At 33.3% G+C, this 23,279-nt stretch overlaps 1 protein-coding gene across 4 annotated transcripts in view; it reads left to right on the top strand.

Annotated features, from left to right (window-relative positions):
• The window catches only part of SKAP2 (src kinase associated phosphoprotein 2), a 117,779-nt gene extending 94,724 nt beyond the window's left edge, over nt 1-23,055 (top strand). The window contains exons 11-13 of one of the 4 annotated variants that reach the window (XM_087916902.1): nt 10,449-10,525; nt 20,195-20,296; nt 22,318-23,055. In XM_087916902.1, coding sequence (XP_087773028.1) covers nt 10,449-10,525; nt 20,195-20,287 — 170 coding nt within the window. In that variant the 3' untranslated portion in view covers nt 20,288-20,296; nt 22,318-23,055. Of the gene's footprint in view, nt 1-10,412; nt 10,526-20,194; nt 20,297-22,317 lie in introns of all 4 variants that reach the window. The other 3 variants (XM_087916901.1, XM_087916900.1, XM_026708175.2) reach the window with 3 other exon arrangements.
• The last annotated feature ends 224 nt before the right edge of the window (nt 23,056-23,279 follow it).

Here is a 23,279-nt window from a genome sequence, read left to right as displayed (position 1 = left end):
ATGAAATTATACAATGCCTGAAAAGATTGCTGACCCTGTTTGAAAGTAGTGTGCATTTCAGCATTTCTCAAGTTACTGCAGCTGATAAGATAACTGTAGTTGGATTCTTTCCAATTCTTCTAATTCCTTATCCAGTGCAAAACTTTAAAATGTTGAGTCACCATATCAGAAACTCCACAAACATTCCAGAGTGCCCATTTCTCCCAACATCTGAGCACTGATATTCATCCAAATTTTATTCTAATTACAACTGTTGCACAAAAGTAATATACAATCAAGCTTAATTTTCCAGCATAGTGTTGAAAGAGTGACCTGTGTATAACGTAAAATATTAATGTTTTGTCTTAAAATTTCTATGAGCTGACTTTTAAAATCAAGTGGACACAATACCAAAATCTTGAGAGTATCATAATTATTTCCCAACATGAAATTCACTTCAGGCCGTAGTTTGAACACTTCTAATAACCTCTGTCTCCAAACAACTAAACATATAATGTTTTACTCTGAACAGCAGTGAGTTAATAAATGATATTTTCTTCCTTTCCTTTTTCCTTTTGTGTTGGGTGGGGGAGATTTCTGGGTATTATATCAGATGAAGTCATTCTAACCTTATTTAAGAATGTGAATCTTTTTTTTTTAAGATTAAAACTTTCCACCCGAAATAATTGCTTACATTAGCTTCTATTTGAGTATCTGTATGATACATATGCATATATATATATAATATAACCAACCTATGTAAAATTACAATCCAAAATTAAACCGTACTAATCAAATTTTAAAAAATTGAATAATGAATATACAGGTGACATGTAGAAACTAAAAGTATACCTATATTTTGTTTTATTTTCTTTCTTTATTTGTCACATTTAGAACCTGCCCATTTCACTCATAGAGAGTCTCTGTGTGATGTTCAGTTAAAACTATAGAACTAGCTCAGTCTTTTAAGTTATATAAATTATCTATTTGTTCCATTTCCTTACTTTTAATGTAACATTATTTCAATTCAATAAATATAGAGTTTATTATATTCTTAGTATTCTACCATATACTGTAGGCAACTTACATTATTAAATATACATAAGAGAAAATATAAGAAAAAAGATGTTCAATTAATATTAATCATGCTTTCAAATTTTATTGTTACAAGCATTACTAATTATTTGAGATTTAAAATTAATACAATGAATATAAAATAAAAATTTAAAAATGAAGAAAGAGCACAAACAAAATACTTGGTTTACAATAATAGTTTCACCCTTAAGATAAATTAATAAACTCTCTGCCATGTTTTTGCATGATATTTGCGTGTGTGTGTGTGTGTGTCCAAAGGTGCTTTTTCAAAAGGAAATTGTCCTTTCTTGTTTTTCTTTCTTTTTATTATTAATTTTTATTAATCAAACAAAAAGAAAAAAAAACATTTAAAAATTATGAATGTGGTGCATACATCCCAATACACTCCTACTTATCTTACATCATCAAGTGACAAATATAAAGAAAATCACAAATTTATACACACACACACACACACACACACACACACACATATACACATACATACATACATACATACATACATACATACATACATACATACATACATAAACCTTAGTCATCTTTAATACACTTATTCCTTTCTTTTTTCAACCAGTGGTAAAACTTCTCCCAAATTTTGTAATAATCAGATTTAGTCTTATTTTTTAATTCATGAGTTAATTTGTCCATTTCAGCACAGGTCCAAATTTTCCTGATTATTTCCATCTCGTCTGGCATTACCTTTCCATCTCTGGGCAAAGGCTAACATCGCAGCAGTGGTGACATGGACTATTAAATATGTTACATCTTTACTATAATCTCCCACACTGATTCCAATAAAAAAAAATTCAGGTCTAAATTCTATTTTAATTTTACACATCTCTTCTGTCCAATTTCTAATTTTCAACCAATATATTTGGGCTTTTTTGCAGTTCCACCATAAGTGATAATATGTTCCAATTTCTTTATTACATTTCCAACATTTGGGGAATAGTTTCAAATACATTTTTGCAAATTTTGATGGTGATATGTGCCATTGGTAAAACATTTTGTATAAATTTTCTTTATATGGTGTTGCCAAAGTTATTTTTTTGTTTCTATCCCATAAGATTTGCTAATCATCCAAATTTATGCCATATCCAAAATCTTTCATCCAGGCCAACATTGTTTCTTTTACTTTTTCTTCTTCCAATTTGCATTCCAATAGCACTTTATAATTTTTTTAATCAATTTCTCATTTGTCCCCAATAGTATTTTATCTAATTCTGTTTTCCGCCTACTAATTCCCCATTCGTTCATATCTTTACCATACCTAGATTGTAATTGCAAATATACCCACCATTCTATCTCCAATCCCAAATCTTTCAACTCTTGCCTCATTTTTAGCTCTCCCTTCTCATCTAGTATATCCACATAAGTAATGACCTCCCCATTATGAAGTAAATGTGGGTACATTAACACTTCTAGAATGGATAACCAAGTTGGTATTTCAATATAAATTTGTCGTTTGGTTTTATTCCATACATTTAATAGAGCTGTCTAATTTTATGCCTTTGGAAGTATCCATGAACTTGTTGTTTGTCTTGCCACAGGAAGGCATGCCATCCTGCCTGGATTGTATTCTTGTAGTGTTAATAATCTTTTATTCTTAACTTTTATCCAGTCTTTATCCCAAGTCAAAATAGCCGCTCTATAATACAGTTCCCAGTCAGGTAGGCCAAATCCTTCCACTTCGGTAGCATCCTGTAACAATTTTAGCTTGATTCTGGGCTTTTTCTTCTGCCATATAAATTGTGATACTAATTTATCCAATTGATCAAAAAAAAATTCTAACTTTACAGGAGCATTTTGGAAAAGAAACAATAATTTTGGTAATGTGTTCATTTTTGTGGATGCTAATCTGAGAGAGTCTTAAATTATTCCATTTCCTAAAATCTTCCATAATTCATTTAATTAGTGGAATGTAGTTATCCTCCTTAAGCGTTGTACATTTCACTGAAATTGTAATCCCCGGGTATTTAATTTTGTTTGTTATCAGAATGTCCCAGTTAAAGTTCCTTTTTGTTCATTTGTCATATTTTCCTTAAGTATTTTAGTTTTTTCCCTATTAATTTTTAGCCCCGCAACTTCTACAAATTCTTCTAATTGCTCTTTAAGTTTTGGTCCTGAATCTTGTGGATCTTCTAAAATAAAAACCAAATCCTCAGCGAAGGCTTGTAATTTGTACTCTTCTTTTTAAATTTTTAATCCTTTTATTGTTTTCTTTGAAGACATTTTGCTTCTTATCCAAGAAGCTTCTTCAGCTCTGACTGGATTGTGGGGAATCTGAATGAGCTTCTTGGATGAGAAGCTAAACGTCTTCATAAACCTCTTCAAAAACAACAGCAACAAGAAAGTCCAGTTACCTCTTGAAAAAGCACCTTTGGAACAACCATGACCTGGATGACGGAGAGTCTCCATCGATGGGTGGGTGGGTGTGCATGCACACACATCTATGTGTCTTGACCAACTACTAGTATCTTTCTTTTTTCTTTTTCTCTTTTACTTTAAACTGCTCTTTTTTCCTGTTATATTTCCCTCCTGAGCAAATTTGTCTTTGGATTAGAATGCTGAAAAAAAATGTTCTGTCCTCACATGCCATCTTTTCCAGTTCAAGCCTCTGCAATTGCTGTACTTTGCTTATCCTGGCCTAATTAAAATCTAGCACTTTCTTCTGAGTAGACATACACTTATGCATCTTAATCTGTGCAATCTTGTTAAAGGTAAAGAAGCATCATGATATACCAATTAACCTTGTCGCACACTATCCTTTCCTTCTGTTCCCTTTCCCAGCTGGGCATACATAAACACTCATACAGGAACTTGACACTTCTAATGTGTTTGTACTGTTAATTGGTTACCACTTTGGAGACTAATAAAATTAAGGGTATAAAACCCAGTTTTACTTTCTTAATAAATATTTCTATTACATTGTTGCCTTTGGTCTAGTCAATATTTAGGCCAGGCATCAAAAATAAAAAACAAGTTCTTTCTAACTTTGCATGTTCCATATATGAAACCATATTAAATGCCTCAGAGCAATTGCATTTTACATTAATGATAATAGAAATATACAGTATATAATCACCATTAGATTTATAATCACATTTAAGGTTGATACCTATCTGAATTAAAGTGATTGTCTGATGCTCTTTTAGGTTTGCCATATCCCAATTCCCTAAATGAAGGCAGCCTGGTATACATATTATGCAAATCCCTGTTTCATTATGCAAAGTAAGCATTTTCTACCAATTACTTTGTGTTTTACTCCTGGCATATGTCACCATATTTAAGGAAGGAACATTGGATGCCAGGAAAGAGTCATTTAAATCATCCTGAGCTTTCTTCTGAACTTGAAAGCCAAAATCTTCAAGCAAGGTTTCCTACTGCTTTTTTTATTTATTCATCAAATTTGAATTGCATCACAGGAAGAACTCTGTTACCTCCCCTCCAGTCCATTTTCCTGATTGAAAATTATTTCCAAACTAATTAATTCCAACCAAAAGCAACATATAGAAATCATGTGGCTCTTCCTTTTGACAGATGGAAACTTGAAAGTTACTCTAACATTTAAGTCTTGATAAGAGAGCAATGGCATGAATATGTTTATACACAGGAGATCCTGTTTTCAGATCTGCATCACATCTGGATTTACTTAAGGAACATGATAAAGCAGAATGGGAAGAGATGTCAGAAATGTTAACCTACAAGAAATTCCATGGAGAAGGATGTTATTTTTTTCTCCTCCCAAATTCTTGGCAGGTTTTTATCAAAAGCTTGTATGTTTAGAAGGAAATGAATTTACAATTAGAAGAAGTAATATTTAGAAAGCAATTCCAAGGATGTCTATCTAGAAAAGTATTTTGCTTCAACTCAGTTATAAAATTGGGTTGGGTTTGTTTGTTTTTAAATGGGATAGATGAGCTAGATCCCTAGTTTCTGAATCAACTCTGGAACAAGTCTAATCCATTTGTATCAAATACATTTTAATCTTTGATCATTTTAATGTTACAAACAATAATTACTAATCATTTGCAGATCAAGGTACTCTGTATAGAGGAAAATGATGAATCCTCTTGATTTATTGTAAAACTATTTGGCCACATTTCCATACTTTTTTCAAAATATTGATTATATAGGATCATAGGGTTGGAAGCCAACTTGGATCTAGTCCAACCCCCAGCTCAAGCAAGAGCTCTTATTTCTTCTAGCGATGGAGACAGACTGTTCCATTGGTTAATCGTTCGTCATAACTTCTTTCCCACATCCCAAAATCTGTTTGTCCCTCTTGATGTCTCCCTTACGGACACATAGTAGTTCAGATGGAACTGTTAGAAAACATCTGTTAGTAGATTCCATCTTCAGCCCCTTTCAAGTCAATTTCAGATGGGAAAAAGTTGTGTTGCTCCAAAATTGATTAATTGCTGCTTGGAATCTTTTTTAAAGTTTGAAGAATGAAAATAATAATAAATTATAAAATAAAAATAATTTATACTAAGCATAATATATGAATTATCATTCAGAACCAGCTCTTTACCAAACCTATAGCCTTTAGCAACGGTAATCCCTGTTTTAAAAAAACTTACTTGGTTGAAAATTACAGACCAATCTCATTGTGTTGTGTTACGTGCAAAGTTATGGAATCAACTTTCCACCTAGAGTCTTAATAACTTACTCTGCAATAAACAATTTGGTTTCAGAAAAAAATTCTCCTGCAATTTGCAACTTCTACACTGCAAAAACATGTGGACTACATTTCTCGACCAGGGTAAAGCAATAGATGTAATTTACATTGACTTCTGCATAGCATTTGACTCAGTGGTACATGACAATTTATTAAAATTAAATTCTTACCACATTTCCGAATCCCCTCACAAGTGGATTACTGCCTTCCTGACAAACAGGCAACAAACAGTAAAAATAGGAAACACCCTATCAAACCCTGCACCAGTTATCAGCAGTGTCCCACAAGGGAGCATTCTAGGACCCACACTCTTTACACTCTATATAAATGACCTTTGTGATCACCTTATTAGCAACTGCGTCCTCTTCGCAGATGGTAAAACTATTCAACACCACCGTCAATGCTAACGTCCTTCAAAAAGACCTTGATTATGTGTCTGAATGGTCTAACAATTGGCAACTCCAAATATCTACCAACAAATGCTCTTTCCCAGACATTGGCAAAAAAAATCTATATACCAAATACAATTAACATGGATATGACCTTGTTGATGACCCTCACTTTGTCAAGGACCTTGGAGTTCTCACACTGAATGATCTAAGCGCCAAAGCTCAGTGCAACAGTATTGCCAAAAAGGCTTTAAGAGTTGTAAATTTAATTTTACGAAGCTTCTCTGGTAATACTGTTTTGCTAACTAGGGCATTCAAAACCTTTGCTAGACCAATTCAGCTCTGTTGCCTGGAATCCGCACTGTATAGCTGACAAAAATACAATTAAGTGAGTCCAGAAGTATTTTACCAGAAGTGTTCTACATTCCTCTGTTCACAACAGAATATCCTACAGCACCAGACTTGAGATTCTTGGCTTAGACAACCTTGAACTACGCCGACTAAGATTAGACTTAAGCATAGTACATAAAATCATGTTACAACATCTTACCAGTTAATGAATATTTCAGCTTTAACAACAACACTAGAGCGCATAACAGATTTAAACCACTCCAAACAGAGTGGTCAATGTCTGGAACTCACTACCTGATTCTGTTGTCACCTGCTCAAACTCCCACTCTTTTACCCTTAAACTAATCTCTATTGACCTCACCCATTCCTAAGAAGTCTGTAAGGGGTGTGCATAAGCACCCAATCTTGCTTACCATTCCTGTCCTATTGTCCCCAATTACTAGTTCCTATTTCTTGTATTTAAACTTATGTTTACTCTTGTTTCTGTTATGTTGTAAGCTTTTGACAAATAAAATAAATAAATAAAAGACAAAACTCCTTTATCAGGAGATCAAGATCAGGAGAGACTGGAGACTTTGAGTGCTAAATGAAGATAAGAGATGAACAGTTGAAGAATGTGTTATATTTTTGCAATGTGGGAGGCTCATTATTGTGCTATGAATTCGATGTCCTGGTTTGAAAGTAAAGAATAAAGCATGACAGCCAGAGTGATTTCTTGGGTTATGACAATGTTTTTCAACCAATCCATCACATATTCCTGCTAAAACACAGAAGTCTAGATGGAACAAAAGTTAAGCAATGTCATTCCAACATTCCTAGTTCGGCATGTTGAATTGTCTTGCAGTTATTCTTAAATGCATCCCACTTCCTGTTCCTCCTCATGTTCACTCTTTTGAATGACTTTAATCACCTACAAAGGAAAGCTCTCTCCCTCTATATCAACAGTAGAGGCCTTCAAATTTCTAGGTTCTATTATATCACATGACCTAAAATGGACACCTAACATCAAAAACATCATAAAAAAACCACAACAAAGAATGTTCTTTCTGCGCCAACTCAGAAAACTCAAACTGCCCAAGGAGCTGCTGTTCTACAGAAGAATTATTGAGTCTGTCATCTGCACATCTATAACTGTCTGGTTTGGTTCTGCAACCCAACAGGACAGACACAGACTTCAGAGAGTAATTAGGACTGCAGAAAAAACATTTACTACCAGCCTTGCCTCCATCGAGGACCTGTATACTGCATGAGTCAAAGAGGACTGTGAAAATATTTATAGACCCCTCACATCCTCGATATAAACTGTTTCAACTCCTACCCTCAAAACGACACTACAGAACACTGCACACCAGAACAACTAGCTATAAGGACAGTTTTCCCCCGAATGCCATCATTCTGCCAAACAAATAATTCCCTCAACACTGTCCAACTATTTGCAAAGTCTGCAGTACTGTTACTATTAATCTTCTCATCACTCTTCATTACCCATCCCCTCCCACTGTGTGACTGTAACTTTGTCACTTGTATCCTTACGATCTATATTGACTGTTTCCTAGTTTGATTTGATTGCTTATTGTACCCTGTGACTATTATTAACTGTTTTACCTTATGATTCTTGACGAATGTATCTTTTCTTTTATGTATACTGAGAGCATTTGCACCAAGACAAATTCCCAATCACACTTGGCCAATAAAGAATTCTATTCTATCCTATCCTATTTTTATCTGTTGCTTTCATTGTTTTCTGCAAAGAGAAGATGGTTAAACCAGACATTCCTCTCCATGCCATTGGGAATATCCTTTATTTTCTGCCTACATTGCTTTCACAGTTCTTTTGCCCTCTTTATTTTTGAAGTGGCTTCTAAGAGATAAGGTTTCCTTCTATACTTTCTCCTGTTGTACTTCTTGCTTCTCAAAGTCTTTTGCAAAACGTTTTTTGCAAACCATTTTTGCAAATGTCTTTCAGATTCTCTGCTATGTTCAGTCAGCCTTTTGTCAGTCTCAGCTTTGGACTTTGCCTTCCAGCAATGAACAGGAACTCTTTTTATATTCTGCCTTTAATCCAGAAGCTGAGATGACATAGATTGAACTCCTTCCTCTTCTCCCCAATCTGAAATAGGTTTATCTAAAATAGTGTTTCTCAACTTAGCACTTCAGTTTGCATGGACTTCAGATCCCAGAATTCTCCTGCCAATGCTGGGAGCTGGAGTCTATACATCTTTAGGTGGCCAGTATTGAGACACTGTAAGAAAATGCCTGGCCTGAAGTCAGCCAGGAAGCTTTCACAGTTCAGGATGGACTGGAAACCTGGTTCTGCATTCCTAGTCCAACTCACTACGCTGGCTGTCTACATTATTTTTATTTTTTGAGAGACTAGGGCTGTTCAAAAGAATGACTTTAAGGTATACATTAACAGTTGAGAGGTTTTTTTACTTTGCTCTTCAGTTCCTAATGTATTCTAATAAAGTGTGAAATTGTATGTGTGTGTATTTGGGTAATTAACATAGGATGAACAAATTGCTATAAAAATAGTAATTGTCAAAAATGAACCATGACTGCGCAACTGATCTTGAGCGCCCTCTAGTGATATACAGTGGCAGTTAAAATATATAAAATATATAATCCCGAGTACCCTCTAGCGTTATATAACGGCAGTTAAAAATTTTTGGGGGGAGCAATGTGATTATTTTATTTATGTATTAGTTGTTGGAGTAGAGTTGAGGTGTTTCAGTAGAGACATCGCAATATGCCTCCTTATGAATCATTATGAAGGAAGAATGAATGAATGAAATCCATATCACATTCTAACACACTAAGAAGTAGTGAAATGTAAATATAGCTTTTAGTTTATGGGTCAAGCTTACAGTCCTTACGACCAAAGGCTCTAAGTTTCTAAAATGCTGTTTCTGTCGTGCATATGGGAATGATTTCCCCATATGTAGCAGTGTTTTCCATCTTGTGCAGAAAGCTGTACATAACTGTGAAAGGAAGGTTAAATGACATGAAAATAATATTCTGTTTATTAGCAGAGGAGCATTTTGCCTGTTTAATAAAATTAAGATACCTTCCCTTATAATCTAATCAATTGCACTATCCTTATCTTTGAAAAAAAAGATGGAGACAATGAATACATTTGCATCTAGTCTGGTTTGCATAGCCCTATCACAGCTGTTTGCCTCTTTGGGAATGTTCTGCATTATTGGTGGGTTAACTCAGTCAGTTCACTTCTTACAGAACTAAAAACAGGAAATTGTCTGCCATGTGTGTGGAATCTTCCAGTATCTTTTAGTGGTATTACCTTCTGGGCTCCGGTAAATGCTTCGGTGCATGATATGCATATGACAATGTTGTTATGGTGGCATTACAGAACAAATAGCGCTAAAATAATCTATCAGTTAATGGTCTGTATGGCAGTTTGAACGCAGAATATTCATTGTGCTTATGTTTTTAGAAGGATGAGTTTGTATCTAAAGATTGCTGCATATTTTTCAGAACTTAATGTCCTCAGCTGTTGCTGACACAAATAGATATCTTTTAAAAATGCAGCTTCAGCAAGGTTCTCTCTACAGAAATGTCTACAATAGTTTAATGCTAGATCTCAAAAAGAGTGAAATTTTCAAGGATTTCACCCTCCTCCCCCAAAACCCAGACATCAAGGAAACATTTGTTTCTCTCTTGCCAAATGTTTTTCAAATGCCAGCAGCAATGTTTCTCTTTTGATGTATGAAAATGAATATGGCAGCAGCAGCAAAGAGGATGTGGAGGTAAATTTTGCAATGAAAAAGATGCTTTTTTTTGCACTTAGAAAGGACCAAACGTTGATGTACTCTTTTTTAAAAAAGACTCTGAAAAAAAGTTTCATCAGAGCAGCAATCAGGCTCAAAAATCTAATGTATGCATCTTTTCTTCCCCAGACAATAAAAAAACCGATTATGTTAATTTCTATCAAGGTTTATGGGACTGCACTGGTGATGTTCCTGATGAGCTGTCATTCAAACGTGGTGATGTTATCTACATTCTCAGTAAGGTACTGTATTCAACCCCTAATAGATAGGTATGGGGAGATAGTTGAAATAAGACCAAGGGGGAAAAAAAAAAAGAAAACTTCAAGGTCGTCAGGAAATGGGCATTTCCTTTGCATCTTTCACACTCAGTGAGAAGTTCCATGCACATTAATTATTTTGTCAATTTAATGTTACCACATTTGAAGTGTTATTGTGCAACAGGAATTGTCTTTAAAACGTATTTATCTCTGTTTGGAATCTTGGTTACCCACCACTAAGTAACTTCCCACTGAGACAATGCTCTTATTGCTTGTAAAATGTAGCTTTGTCAATATAGTATGGAGTGGATGTGAATGTATATGCTTTACTTCCTTTTCTTTGGTACTTCTTGTATATGCTGATCTGAGGAGGGAGGGAAGAGATGGAGAGAGAGATTTATATTAGTAAACTTTCACAGTTTTGGCCTCAAGAAGAATTGAGGTTCTCCATGCACATGGGTGTGATGTGAAAATTCATATGATTACAAATTTCTTCTTCTTTTTAATAACCATCCTTATCTGACATACATACATACATTTATGTATATATATATATATGTGTATGTATATATGTATATATTTATAAAACACACACAAACATATTCTATATACTCTAAAAGAGACAAAATTCTGCAACATGGCAATTTGTGTAAGACTAAAAACTTTAGATTTTTTATGTTTAAGCCCCTATTTTATTGTGAAGAAAGATGTCATGGCAACTTTATCTGGGAGTTGGTTTCTGCCTTTAATCACTCAGTAGAGCTGCACCTTTCAGATAAGTTTCCATGGAAAAGTGTCTGGGGCATTTTCCAACAACACCCCCCCCCTTTTTTTGCCACAATGTTCAAATCTTTGCAGAACTTTATTAAATTCCTGCCATACCAAAGCTAACCGTCACTCACGACATCAGGTCCCTGCCAATTTTCTTAAGAATGCCAGCAGTTTCCAGGCTAATACTTTCATAATATTCTTTGAGCTATGCCCTTTGTGATAGTAAAATGCAAAATGTTTCCCATTCGAGGTAAGAATAGCTAGAAAGGATCCAAAAGGACCTATTGTTACTAATAGTACTTTGATAATGAATTTGTTCTGTTTTTTTTATAAATCTAACAACTTAGTTATTCATGTGTTCTACTAACTCTACAGTCTTTGTTTATCGTATCTGCTCTCCTGACACTTCTTGGATGAAAAATTACTTTAATCCCACATTACAGATAGAAAACTGGGCCTACAGAATATGTTACTAATAGAAGAGAAGTATGATGCAACATTACTTACATGTTTTACCTGCTTCTTTTGCATTATGTAATTCAGTGGATGCTAGGCATAGAATGAGACAGAGCAATCTTCCTATAGGATATTCAACAAGAAGCACCTTTGAACAAAATGGGGTGTTTTTTTAAGAAACGGTGCATTGGATTATATTTTAATGTTTAGCATTCAAGTCTTGTTACTTTTTTGAATAAACCAAAGGCTAATCCAGTTTAGAACATAGAATAATAGGTTTGAAAGGGACTTTGGAAGCCTTCTAGTTCAACCATCTGCTCAGGCAGGAGATCCTACACCATTCTGGGCAAATATTTGTCTAGTCTCTTTGTAAAAACCTCCAGTGAAAACCTCCAGTGATCGAGCATCCACGACTTCTGGAGGTAAGCTATTCCATTGATAAATTTGTTCTTACTGTCAGGAATTTTTTTTTATAGTTCTAGTTTGGATCTCTCTTTAAGGATCTTCCACTTCTTACTGCCCTCGAGTGGTTTGGAAAATAGGCTGAGCTCTTCTTCTCCGTGACAGCCTTTGAAGTATTGGAAGACTGCTATTGTATTGCCCCTAGTTCCTCTTTTCATTAGATTAGGTATGCCTAATTTCCTCAATCATTCATTGTACCGTTTAGCTTCTAGACACTTAGAGACCATCCTTTGCTCTTTCTAGGATTTCAACATCTTTTTTATATTGTGATGACCAGGATGCAGGTATTCTAAGTGTGGTATCATCACGTGATCTCAAAACTATTCCTCTATTAATGTAGCCCAAAATAGCATTAGCTTTTTTGGCAGCTGTAGCACACTTCTGGATGATGCTTAAATGGTGGTCTTCTAGGACACTTACATCCTCCCACGGTTGCTATTCATAAGGCAGGTACCAACTATTCTATATCTGTGCATTGGTTTCTCTTGCCTATGTGTAGAAGCTTACTTTTATCACTCATTGCATTTGTTGGATATGGCCCAAATCTGTCAAGATCCTTCTGGGTCTTGAGTCTATTTGAGTCTAACATTTTAGGTGTTATCTATTTATCTCCAACTTAGTGTTGTCTGCAGATTTGATGAGTTCCCTAATCTAAATGATTTATGAAGATGTTCAAGAGCATTGGCTGCAAGACAGAATCTTAAATTCCACTGCATCCACCCTCCATTGAGGATTATATGCTGAGTTTGGTTGGTCAGCCAATTGCAAATCCATCTGGTGGTGATACTGACGATTCCACATTGTTCTGTCTTACCAAGAAGTAGGCTATGATCTACTTTGTCAAATGCCTTACTGGAGTCTAAGTAAGCTATGTTCGTAGCATTTCCCTTATCCACTAATTTAGTCATTTTATCAAAGAAGGCAATAAGCTTTGGCTAGCAAGATTGGTTTTTGACAAATGCTGCCCTCTAGTAATATGTTGCTTATTTCTAGATGCTCTTATAACTAGGTAATAGGTTTCTTGTAATTAGATAGGTTTGTAGGTATCTTCTAGTAAGTAATTTTTAGGTTTCTTGTAATTAAGCTAATTTAGGTTTTTGTAATTAAGCTAATTTTTAAAAGTATTTTTATACCATTTTAATGGTAAGATTCATTGTTATTCCATCAGGATTGAAAATGTTCCATTGGAATCTTTGTCTTTTGATCTTGATCTTGCAGCTTGGCTATATTTTATAGCCTGGAGTTACTTAACTTCTAAAATTAATAAGAAATTTAAATCAAAATTCAACTTTATTTTCCAATTTGAGTATTGCTGTTATAAATGCTTCTGCAAAATATAGTCTTCTATCAGTTCTGAATTTAGGAAACAAAAATCCACAGAATAATAATTTTAATAATTCAGTTCTGAGACTTATTAGCCAGAAAAAAAAATTTAAGAGTACTGCTATGGTAAAATAATCTAAAGCCTTTGAAGCTTAAGAACTTGATCAAACATTTCTTAAAGCTGTCAATATTTCTTAACACTACAAAAAGCTTTAGCTTTTTGGCACCTGGTGATCCTTGGATTTTTCTTTTTTTGAAAATAATTCTTTACCCCATCTAGTGGTTGAAAATTGGAGGTGCACTCATTAGTGTTCAAAAATGATGCCAGAAATTTAACTTGGGCTTCCTCTTAATTATTACTTATTATGCCCTCATCGTATATCAGACCCTTATTGACATTAATTCTGATAAAATCTTATTCTCATGAATTAAATATAGGCATTATATGCTGTAGGAAGAATACAGTATAAATTAAAAGAGGTAAAAAATAACATTTCAACAGAAAAGAATTAACAAAAGAAGACAACAAAAGAGTTAACAAAAGAAAAAAATATATTTATGGCATTCTTTGCCAATAACAAGTTCTAGAAAGTCTGCCAAAGTGCTAATTTGGGTTTGGGCATCTTTACTGGAAAATTTATCTTGTTCTAAGTTACTCTAATATTTATAATAATTGTATGTTGATGATGAAAAAATTCAAAATCTTGGATAGCTTTTAAAAATACAATATACTATTCTAAGCAAGCTTAATTTACAGCTTCAATTATGAATCTGAATACGCGCTGCAAATAGTACAGAATTTGTATTTTAAATTCTGCAATATTGCATACTAAAGTTTTCTTATAGTAATTGGACTCCTGAAGATTTGTAAAATTAAATGGTTATTGTAGTATTTTAAAAAATTCTTTATTTTATTCTATATTTTCTGTATGTTTATTGTTGAAAAAAAATCCATAATGTCGTCTGGATTAATTGTAATATTGATTATATTCAGAAAGTGTTTTGCTTGAAACTTTGTGTATATACCAGCACGTTATTGTGATTTTTTTAATGAAATCAACTTAAATAATTCCATAATTCTTTAATTAAACATCCACATTTATCAATTTATAGAGGAAAGCAGCTTAAGTACTTTTGCAGAAACAAGGAACCAAAGTTCATTTTTAAAAATATAACAATTAAAATCAATTCTTTGATTACCCTTTCATTTCTTATTAAAAGTCAGGCATCAAAAGAGAACTGCAGGGGGAAACTCATATCATGATTTTAATGGTTTTAGGAATTTTTGTTAACAATTATATGTTATGCTTCTTAAAAAAGCAAATGTACCTGAAACTGAAAAAGCTGATTTAACACTTAATATCTTACTGTTTCCACTTTCCAAATAGTGCAGCTATTTGGTAGTATATAGACTTAATTTTCATTATAAATGTATATATTGTCAAGATTTCAAGTACTTTTATTATGAGTATATTATAAGGTGAGAAAGTGGAAGATAACTCTGTCAAGGTCAAGATTATTTTAGCTTATAAATTTGCTGGGCACATACAATTATAAGGCAACATGATTGATATTTGCATTCTTTTTGTTATATAACAGAAATTGGGGTTTGGGCACGTGTATCATATAATTAGTTACTCTAAGGGCCATCATTTGCACATTTACTTTGAGATTAATAATGCTGAATGTTACTTGCCATAATTCAGATAATATGGCTATCTTTAGAGTTGTAACATACAATATGTATTGTTTTTTTACTAGTAGAAGTATTTGATTTTGGTCGGGACTAGCTCTGAGAAAAACTAAAATAAATCTGCCATCTTAAATTTTGTCTAACAAAGTCATAGAAATATATTAAAATAATCTATAAAAGAAAACCCTGGTTTTCATTTATTAAATGCAGATGCAACATTGCTTTTTTAATTCTGGACTGAATCTCAATAGCATTTTGAAACAATTGTTCAGTAATTTAGTAGAAATCATGATCATGTATTTTTGTAAATAAAGTAAATTACCAATTTCAAAACAACCATTATCAGCTATCCCGTACAGATCCATGTTTCAGTGAGACTTCGCTATACCCTTTAAATGTGTTCAATAAAACTTTCCAGCATACTTGATAAATTTGTGAATTTTGATGATAGCACTTTTAGTTCATATCTGAAGCATTTACCATAATCAGTACTGAATTCAAAATTTTCCAAAATCTATATTTAGATAGAGTCACACAAAGCTTTCTAATAGCAAGTGGGTTGCCTTTTCTTAAATCTGTGATCATATAATATTCCAGTGCTAAACATTCATTAAAGATTTTTATATTTGTCATACTCATTCAGTTTGTCATATTTTAAAAAAATTATGCAACACTTTTAATGTCCCAGCATGATATTGAATCAAGTAATTGCTATGAATCGCCTTTAATGCAGTCTTAATCATTTATAATCAAGCTAGATATGGACTGCTTAAAGAAGGATATTTTGTAGAATCTGTTTCTTGGAAATAAATATAATACTATACAATTAGGAATTGCAATATTTGTCAGTACCTGCAGTATAATCTCATAGAAATCAGTGGAAATAATTTAGAGAAATACTGAATAGAACTAATGCTTCATGTAGTTGGATTTGACCCATTCATTCTGACATGCTGTTTCATCACACAGGTGCATACAAAATCATAAGTGTGTATTAAATCCAGAGGACTCTCTATGAAAAGATTTTTACAGAACAAGGAGGAGACTTTGGTGTAGGGTTTTAAATGTTAGGATACTCTCATTTATTGTCCTGAAATTTTAATGCTTCCCATGGTATTGATTATAATAGTGTGTGTGTGTGTGTGTGTGTGTGTGTGTATACACATTTGTTTAAACATCACTTTAGAGGATTCTCATAGATGTATTCTGGATTAGGAAGTAAATGGATTGAAATAGATTAATAATAGCAAAATTACATTATTTGCATTTACTCTAAGTAAATGGAGTTTGGACCCACCTCTTCTAAATTTAAAAGCATTTTTCTCTACTTTTCTTCCACTAGCTTTTTCTCACATGCACATTTATTGTTAAGCAATTCATTATGTAGGTCTTTAATTTCTTTCATGGTTACCTTCATATAATAAAGCATTACAGTTGCTTCTAGATCTTGATAGAATTTCTCCAGAAGGAGAAAGAAGCTTTGTGTTAGTAATTACCTAACATTGTTGGTAGCTGACTGCAGGCTTCTTACCAGTGATAACAGAATAACCACATAATGCAGCTTCATAGCACATGATTAATAGAAAATAATTACACATCCTACAAAGGAATGCAATAATTCTTATAAATTGACTGGAATGGTTTTGCGCAGATTAAAGGACTCTTCATTATTTTATCAGTCTTTTTGAAGCTGAATCAATTGCCAAAGCTGTAAGAAAGAGCTGATGGGAAGAATACACAGTATATCTAGACATACAGAAGAATTTTAGATAATAGGTTTATCTATATCTGAATAGAATATGAATAAATAGGTTATATGTAAGATTCAAACTATGTTTGTTATTCATTACAATTAAATATTTGACTCTTGATATTTAAATTGAAGCCCCACCATAAAACATTTTATATTTTTTTCAGTGATATAAGCAATTCATAATCTCTTAAATGAATTTAGTATACTTAAGAAGCTGCTTCATAACATACATTATTTCAACATTAAATTGTAATAAATGATGGCATATAAATCTTGTTGGTATTCTGATTGTTCTTTAATTGATTTAACATTTTAGATAAAAAATAAGTAATAATCTATATCTGGCAATCTGTATTTTGAACAAAATATAGAATATTGAAATTACAATAATACTTGGGTTTGCTCTAGAGGTGACTGTTAAGTTCTATACATTTCTGTTTGTGTGTGTGTTCATATGCAGAACTAGCATATGACCCTGGGGGTTGCTACTAGCCAAAATCACTTTGCCTTTTATTGTTGCTGAAAGTAACGTATTCATAAAGATGCTATAAAAGTATGGTCAAATTGATTTGTAAGTGCATACAAAAGTTAAACACATTCTAAAACAGGGGTATAAGCAAATTAACTAGTTAAAAATTGATATCTCTATAGTGATGGCAGTAACCTAAGGCTAAAACATTATATTTCCAATATAGCAGTTCATTTTTTCCCCTTCCTACCTGCTTATACTTCATATGCTTTAATTGGGATTCACATTGCTTGTGGGGTTCATATCAAGAATAATAATGATAAAGTAAGATTTGGATGTCGGAAACCTATCCATAAATTAGCTTGCGATACTATTGCACTTCCATTACCACAATATTTAAAATCAGACAAGTGCATTAAATTTAAATATTCTTAAATAGAAAGATGTTTTTTTGTGGGGGGGAGACAGGGAGTTTAGTATTTTAATTAGTGGCTCCTGAAGTTGGTCCAACTAACATTCTCAGAATATGATGTTTCTAAGTTCCTGAAATATCTTCATGGAATATTTTCATTCTGTCATAAAAAGTTTTAATTATCCTTTAAGTAGAACAGCATTCTATAGAACATCGTGATTGCTCTCTGCCTTGTTCTCCAGCACACATTTACAAAAAAAAAGTTATTTTGGAAAGCTTCCTTGGCAAGATTTCTCTAGCACAGGTGAAGACTGGCATTATGAGTGATTACTTGCACTTTAAATCTGTAGAGAGGGAGTTTGTGTATTTAAGCAGGCTAATGTGGAATGAAACATGTGTTTATTAAACAAACACACACAGCTGGAACATCTGAACCCTCTGGTGAGGCAGCAAGTGCCTCTTGCCTTTAAGGGTTTTGGCCTCAGAACAATCAGTCCAGCAAGAGTTATTCTTACTGTAGCTGGTAAACAAGCTTGCTTGCTGAATTGCACTGGTGAACTAGCATCGTGTACAGCCTTGGGAGAATAAAGAAGTCAAGAGTTTTACTTTGAGCTGCTCTTTTATCCTGATGGCAAATGAGGTAAAAGCAGAACTTGGTGATGTGATTTATTGGTTAAATGAGTGTATTAAGATCTGCCTTGTGGCTTTTAATACCTCAACTTTATAGAAACTTTTCCCAGTACACAGAAATGTCTTCGTTACCAAAACTAAAACAAAAATCTCTGCTACTTTATGTTACAGCATAATCTGGACAAACCTTCTCCTCAATGTTTGTGCCAAATGAGAAATTAAGGTGGACTTAAAATGGAAGGAGGTATGGAAAGACAGACTCAGGAAGAAAGACAAATTTGAGGTTATGAACAAGTGGGTTAATGGATAGAAGTAGATAGGAAACAAATGTGAACTGAAGATAGGATACAAAGCATATATAAGCTGTTAATAGATTAGGGTTAATAGATCTGGCACAAGTTAATCAGATCATTTGAAGAAAGCCCTGAGAGGGATGGAAGTAATTTTGGTTCCTTGCTGTTTCTATTACCTTAAATGCTATGCAAGGACAGGTGAATTTGCACCCCATATAATGCCTAAATCCCATCAGAACCCATTAATGCTTAGTTTCAGGTAAAAGCAGGCTGGCAAACACACACACACACACACCCGCCCAGCAGAATTCCCTCTAGGTTTATTCTATTTTCCTTGGCTTTTTTTTTAAGTGTATTGTTGCTCTGTCTTTTGAACAAGGAATCTGTTTTCTTCTGTTTGCTTTAGCACATATTTTAATGGAATCCATTTTCAATTGCTTAAAGTTATTGAGCTCCTGTTAGGATTAATCATAGCAATATTTACCTTTCAGGGACAAAGACAATTAAATTTTGATCTCTATTATTTGTTATTGCTTTCAGGAAAAGATTGTTTCTTAAACTTTCATATACTTGGTTTTGTTTGGATTCATCTTGCTAAGCCTAAATAAAATTCAAAGCAAAATGCATTTAGTAATTTTCAGGTTTATAAGATCTGTGATAAAAGTTTATGGCAAGAAGCATTGGTTAACACAGAGAAGAGGTAATGATATGTAGTTCTTATATGTGAATTTAATACAAAAATAACATAGGATGTTTTTCAACTCTGTTAAAGTATACTGTGTGTCTGTATGTCTGTGTGTATTTACAGTAATAGAGAAGTATGTTTCTATTAGTGAGAACCAAACAGAATAGACACAAAAAAAAGATGAATCCAATTTGAACACATCTGAAAAATGCCTCAACAATGTGCACTTTTTTAAAATTAAAAAGCAATATTACAAGGAAGACCGTACCAGTTACCTACAACTGGAAAAAGATTTCAGATTGAACATGTTTAGAACAGGGTTTAATCTTTCTTTTTGTTTAAAAAGTGTTTATCACCAAATCAGGAAATGCATACGAAATAGATGATGATATAATCACATTCCCATCTCATAGAATATATATGGCTTGCAGAATCATAGGTAAGTAAATAGGGTTTTTAAAAAAAATAATAATCTTTTTTTCAGACAAAGAAACAAATGCCTATTCATTTAAAAAGTAATTTTCTGTCTTGGCCCTAACTGCATTTCAAGTGCTTGAGAAAGTCATGCGTACAACATTCATGCACTCTTCCTTTACATTTTAATTTTCCATTCATGCTCTACATAAGGAGGAAACTTGAGTCATATGCAAAACTCCATTGCATTCATATCAGACTAAAGGTTAATTCTGCATATTGTTTTCAATTAGGAGTACAGTAGATTTGGCTGGTGGGTAGGAGAAATGAAAGGAACCATTGGCTTAGTGCCTAAAGCCTACATAATGGAGATGTATGATATTTGAGAGGCAAGAGTAAGTACATTTTAATTCAATTTTCTGTAATGGTTTATATGTTCCTTTACTCTGTTTTATTCAGGTTTCTTTTCCTGGAACCTTTAATGTATTTCGTTGGGTTGGGAGGAGGAAAAAAGATTTGTAATTTTACATCAAATAAAATATGGTGTTTTTAGAAATAGGAAAAATGTTCTCCAATACGTCCATCACACCAATATTGTGACCATCAGACCAATATCAGACCCTAACCCTTCATTTTATTATAATTAAAGAGTCCCAGGAATAAAGTATTTAGAACATTGAACATGTAAGCAATTTTATTTTGCAAAATGATCCCAGTGTAGGGGTTAGAAATGGTGAGCACACTTCTTTTCCTCATTTTTTTTCATACAGACTATTGTCTTTTTAAAACAACTACAATAATACCAAAACTAGCAGTCTGAGCTACCGTTTAAGTTGTTATAATTAATAAATTATTCTGCAGTTGGCAAAGGAAAGAGTGGTTTAGAAACCTGATCATTTGTGGTAGTCTCTAGCAACGTTATGCTTGCAAACTATGTGACTCGATAATTAGGTAGCTTCAAGAAAAATAGGGGTTCAAGAAAAACCATACAGTTCAAATGTTATATCTGCATGTATCCTAAAACTTGATTTATTACGAATTTTGAACGTGCTTCACAAAAATATTTTTAAAGACATTTCATTGGGAAAGATTTACATTCAAAATATTTCATATACCGTGGCCTATTTTCATTTTGTCGAGGGCATTCTAAAATTTGGCTTTGTGTAGAAGCTTCTTTTCCTATAGATATATTTTGCATTTAGCTGTTTTAATAGCAATAACCTATCTGCACCTTACATTAGAGCTGTGCAATTTTCCAAATACATATGTTTTGGAGCCTAGGAGGTATTCTTATAGGAGGTCCATGCAGCTGCTTAAAGCAACTATATCTTTTCTGAGAATGTAGGAGCTTTCAACAGCTGCAGTATAGTCTTTACAAAAGGGAGGTGCTGAGGTAGACATGTATTATATGTGTGTTCAAAAGATTTTTTTTTTAAATCTGGAGTACTGCATATCCTTCAATATAAATATCAGGTGTTAATGTTATAATTATACTCCTGATTGGCCATTTCTTATGCTACCAATGATCTAAATAGGTTCGAGACCATATGGATAAAGGAAAACATGCTGTTTTCAGGGGTTTGCTTGCATAACCAAATGTTTTAAAATTAATTTAAGAAAGATTAACTCTTCTCCTTTTCCCAAACTTTTAAAAAAATTGACAGCTGAGAAGAATTAGGTACTAAGCTTTCTCATTCACTTTTGTTCACTTTTTTCAGTCTTCATTTAATTCAGACATGGGATTCATAGCTTAATTATGAAAATAAAACAAATCAATTGAAATCTTGTAGAGATGTTGTTCTACATTAATAGGATAAGATTTAGTCATTTGTCACGTGAAGTTGTTATGTTGTGGCTCCAGTGCAAGGGGCTAAGGGGTTTTCTGTTCTGATTAATTACTGGGGAAAATGAGCAGAACTTAACTCTGGAAGAGTTCTGTGTGGTTAGGGTATGGACTGTCACTATTTGACTAAAAATGAGAGTATATAGGGCTTTAAACACATCTCCTGTTATTGCCTTATAATTTGTGAACTGCAGATAACTGACCAAAACTAAGGATATTCAATAGTTATTTTTATTGATTAGGGAGGTATTTTTAAATTTTGTTTGTTGTCTTTAATCAAAGAAAGAAGCAAGCCTCCAGTTTGTGCATCTGCTTTCTAAGATGCATTAAAGCTGTAGATTAGGGACATTTGCATTAATTGTGGTGGGGTAGAAAGGTAAAGAATAAAGAAATTTGCAGTATGGTATCCTGACTTATAGTTTCTTCATTAATGTAGAATCATATTCCAAAACTATTTAGAGGCCCTAAGGCTGGGAAAACATGGATTGCATAATTTCTTACGGTTTAAACATGTGTTACTTTTTTGCATTAGTAACTGTAGTCCCCCCCCCCTCCTTTCCCCTTGCTTTTCAGCCAGGCTGATTCTGCAAATTGGAAGCCAACGAGGGGAGGCTATGAAGAGGCTACAGAGATCTATATGAAATGAAAGATTGGGAAGATATACACATTTTTACTTTCATTTTTGCTATTTGCTTTGATACTCTTTGTTGTGGTATACAGTTATTTAGGGTTGTATTTATTATTTACTTGGTAAATGAGCATGGCCTGATTATATGCACTTGAAATTTTATGGAAGAGAGCTGCAATAAATTCTGATGATCAGCCTAATTAATTTCAATATTTGCAACATAGCACATCTTTGCAAGATTTTATGCCTCTACTTAAGTGATACATGGCAGTGGATCTTTCCTGTAAACATTGCTATGATCTGCTTTTTCTTCCCTGAAAAGGAAATATATATCTGTTTTTAATATATTTGAAGAAGGCGTACACATTAAGAGCATCAGTTCATACATGTTCTTAGGTACTACTTTTTCTTAGCAGAACTTCTGGGAATATAAGTGCTTTCTCTAAAAATTTGCATGACTTAACTCTGCTTGATTAATGGCTGCTTCTACATATTCTGTTGTTTGTTTTTGCTTCAGTTGCTTCACAGCTTTTTCTTAGCTCTCAGAAGAAAGCTGTGAAGCAGTTGAAGCAAAAACCAACAATCATATGCAATGAACAGCAATAATACAAATTATATTAGGCTGCTAAGTCATTAATGTATTTGATAAGTCTTGTATAAAATAAACAAAATCCATTTTTTGAGTTTATTCTATTTATTCCAAAACTCATGTTTCTTTTCCTATAGAGAACAAGAGCCATGTTGATCCACAAACAATTTGGGTGATTAGTATTTATATTCACTTTCCATATTTTGGCTCTGTCTGGGGATCACCTCCATCTGTCTGCTCAAGTTCTGCAGGTATCATGCTCCTATTCTTTTCCCCCAGATTGGCATAGGTAGTATTTTGATGGTTTGATTAACTTCA

This window comes from Pseudonaja textilis, chromosome Z (assembly GCF_049901715.1).
Source record: "Pseudonaja textilis isolate UNSWEBS1 chromosome Z, rPseTex1.2, whole genome shotgun sequence".
NCBI lineage: Eukaryota > Metazoa > Chordata > Lepidosauria > Squamata > Elapidae > Pseudonaja > Pseudonaja textilis.
This window is presented reverse-complemented; position numbering and strand designations above follow the sequence as displayed.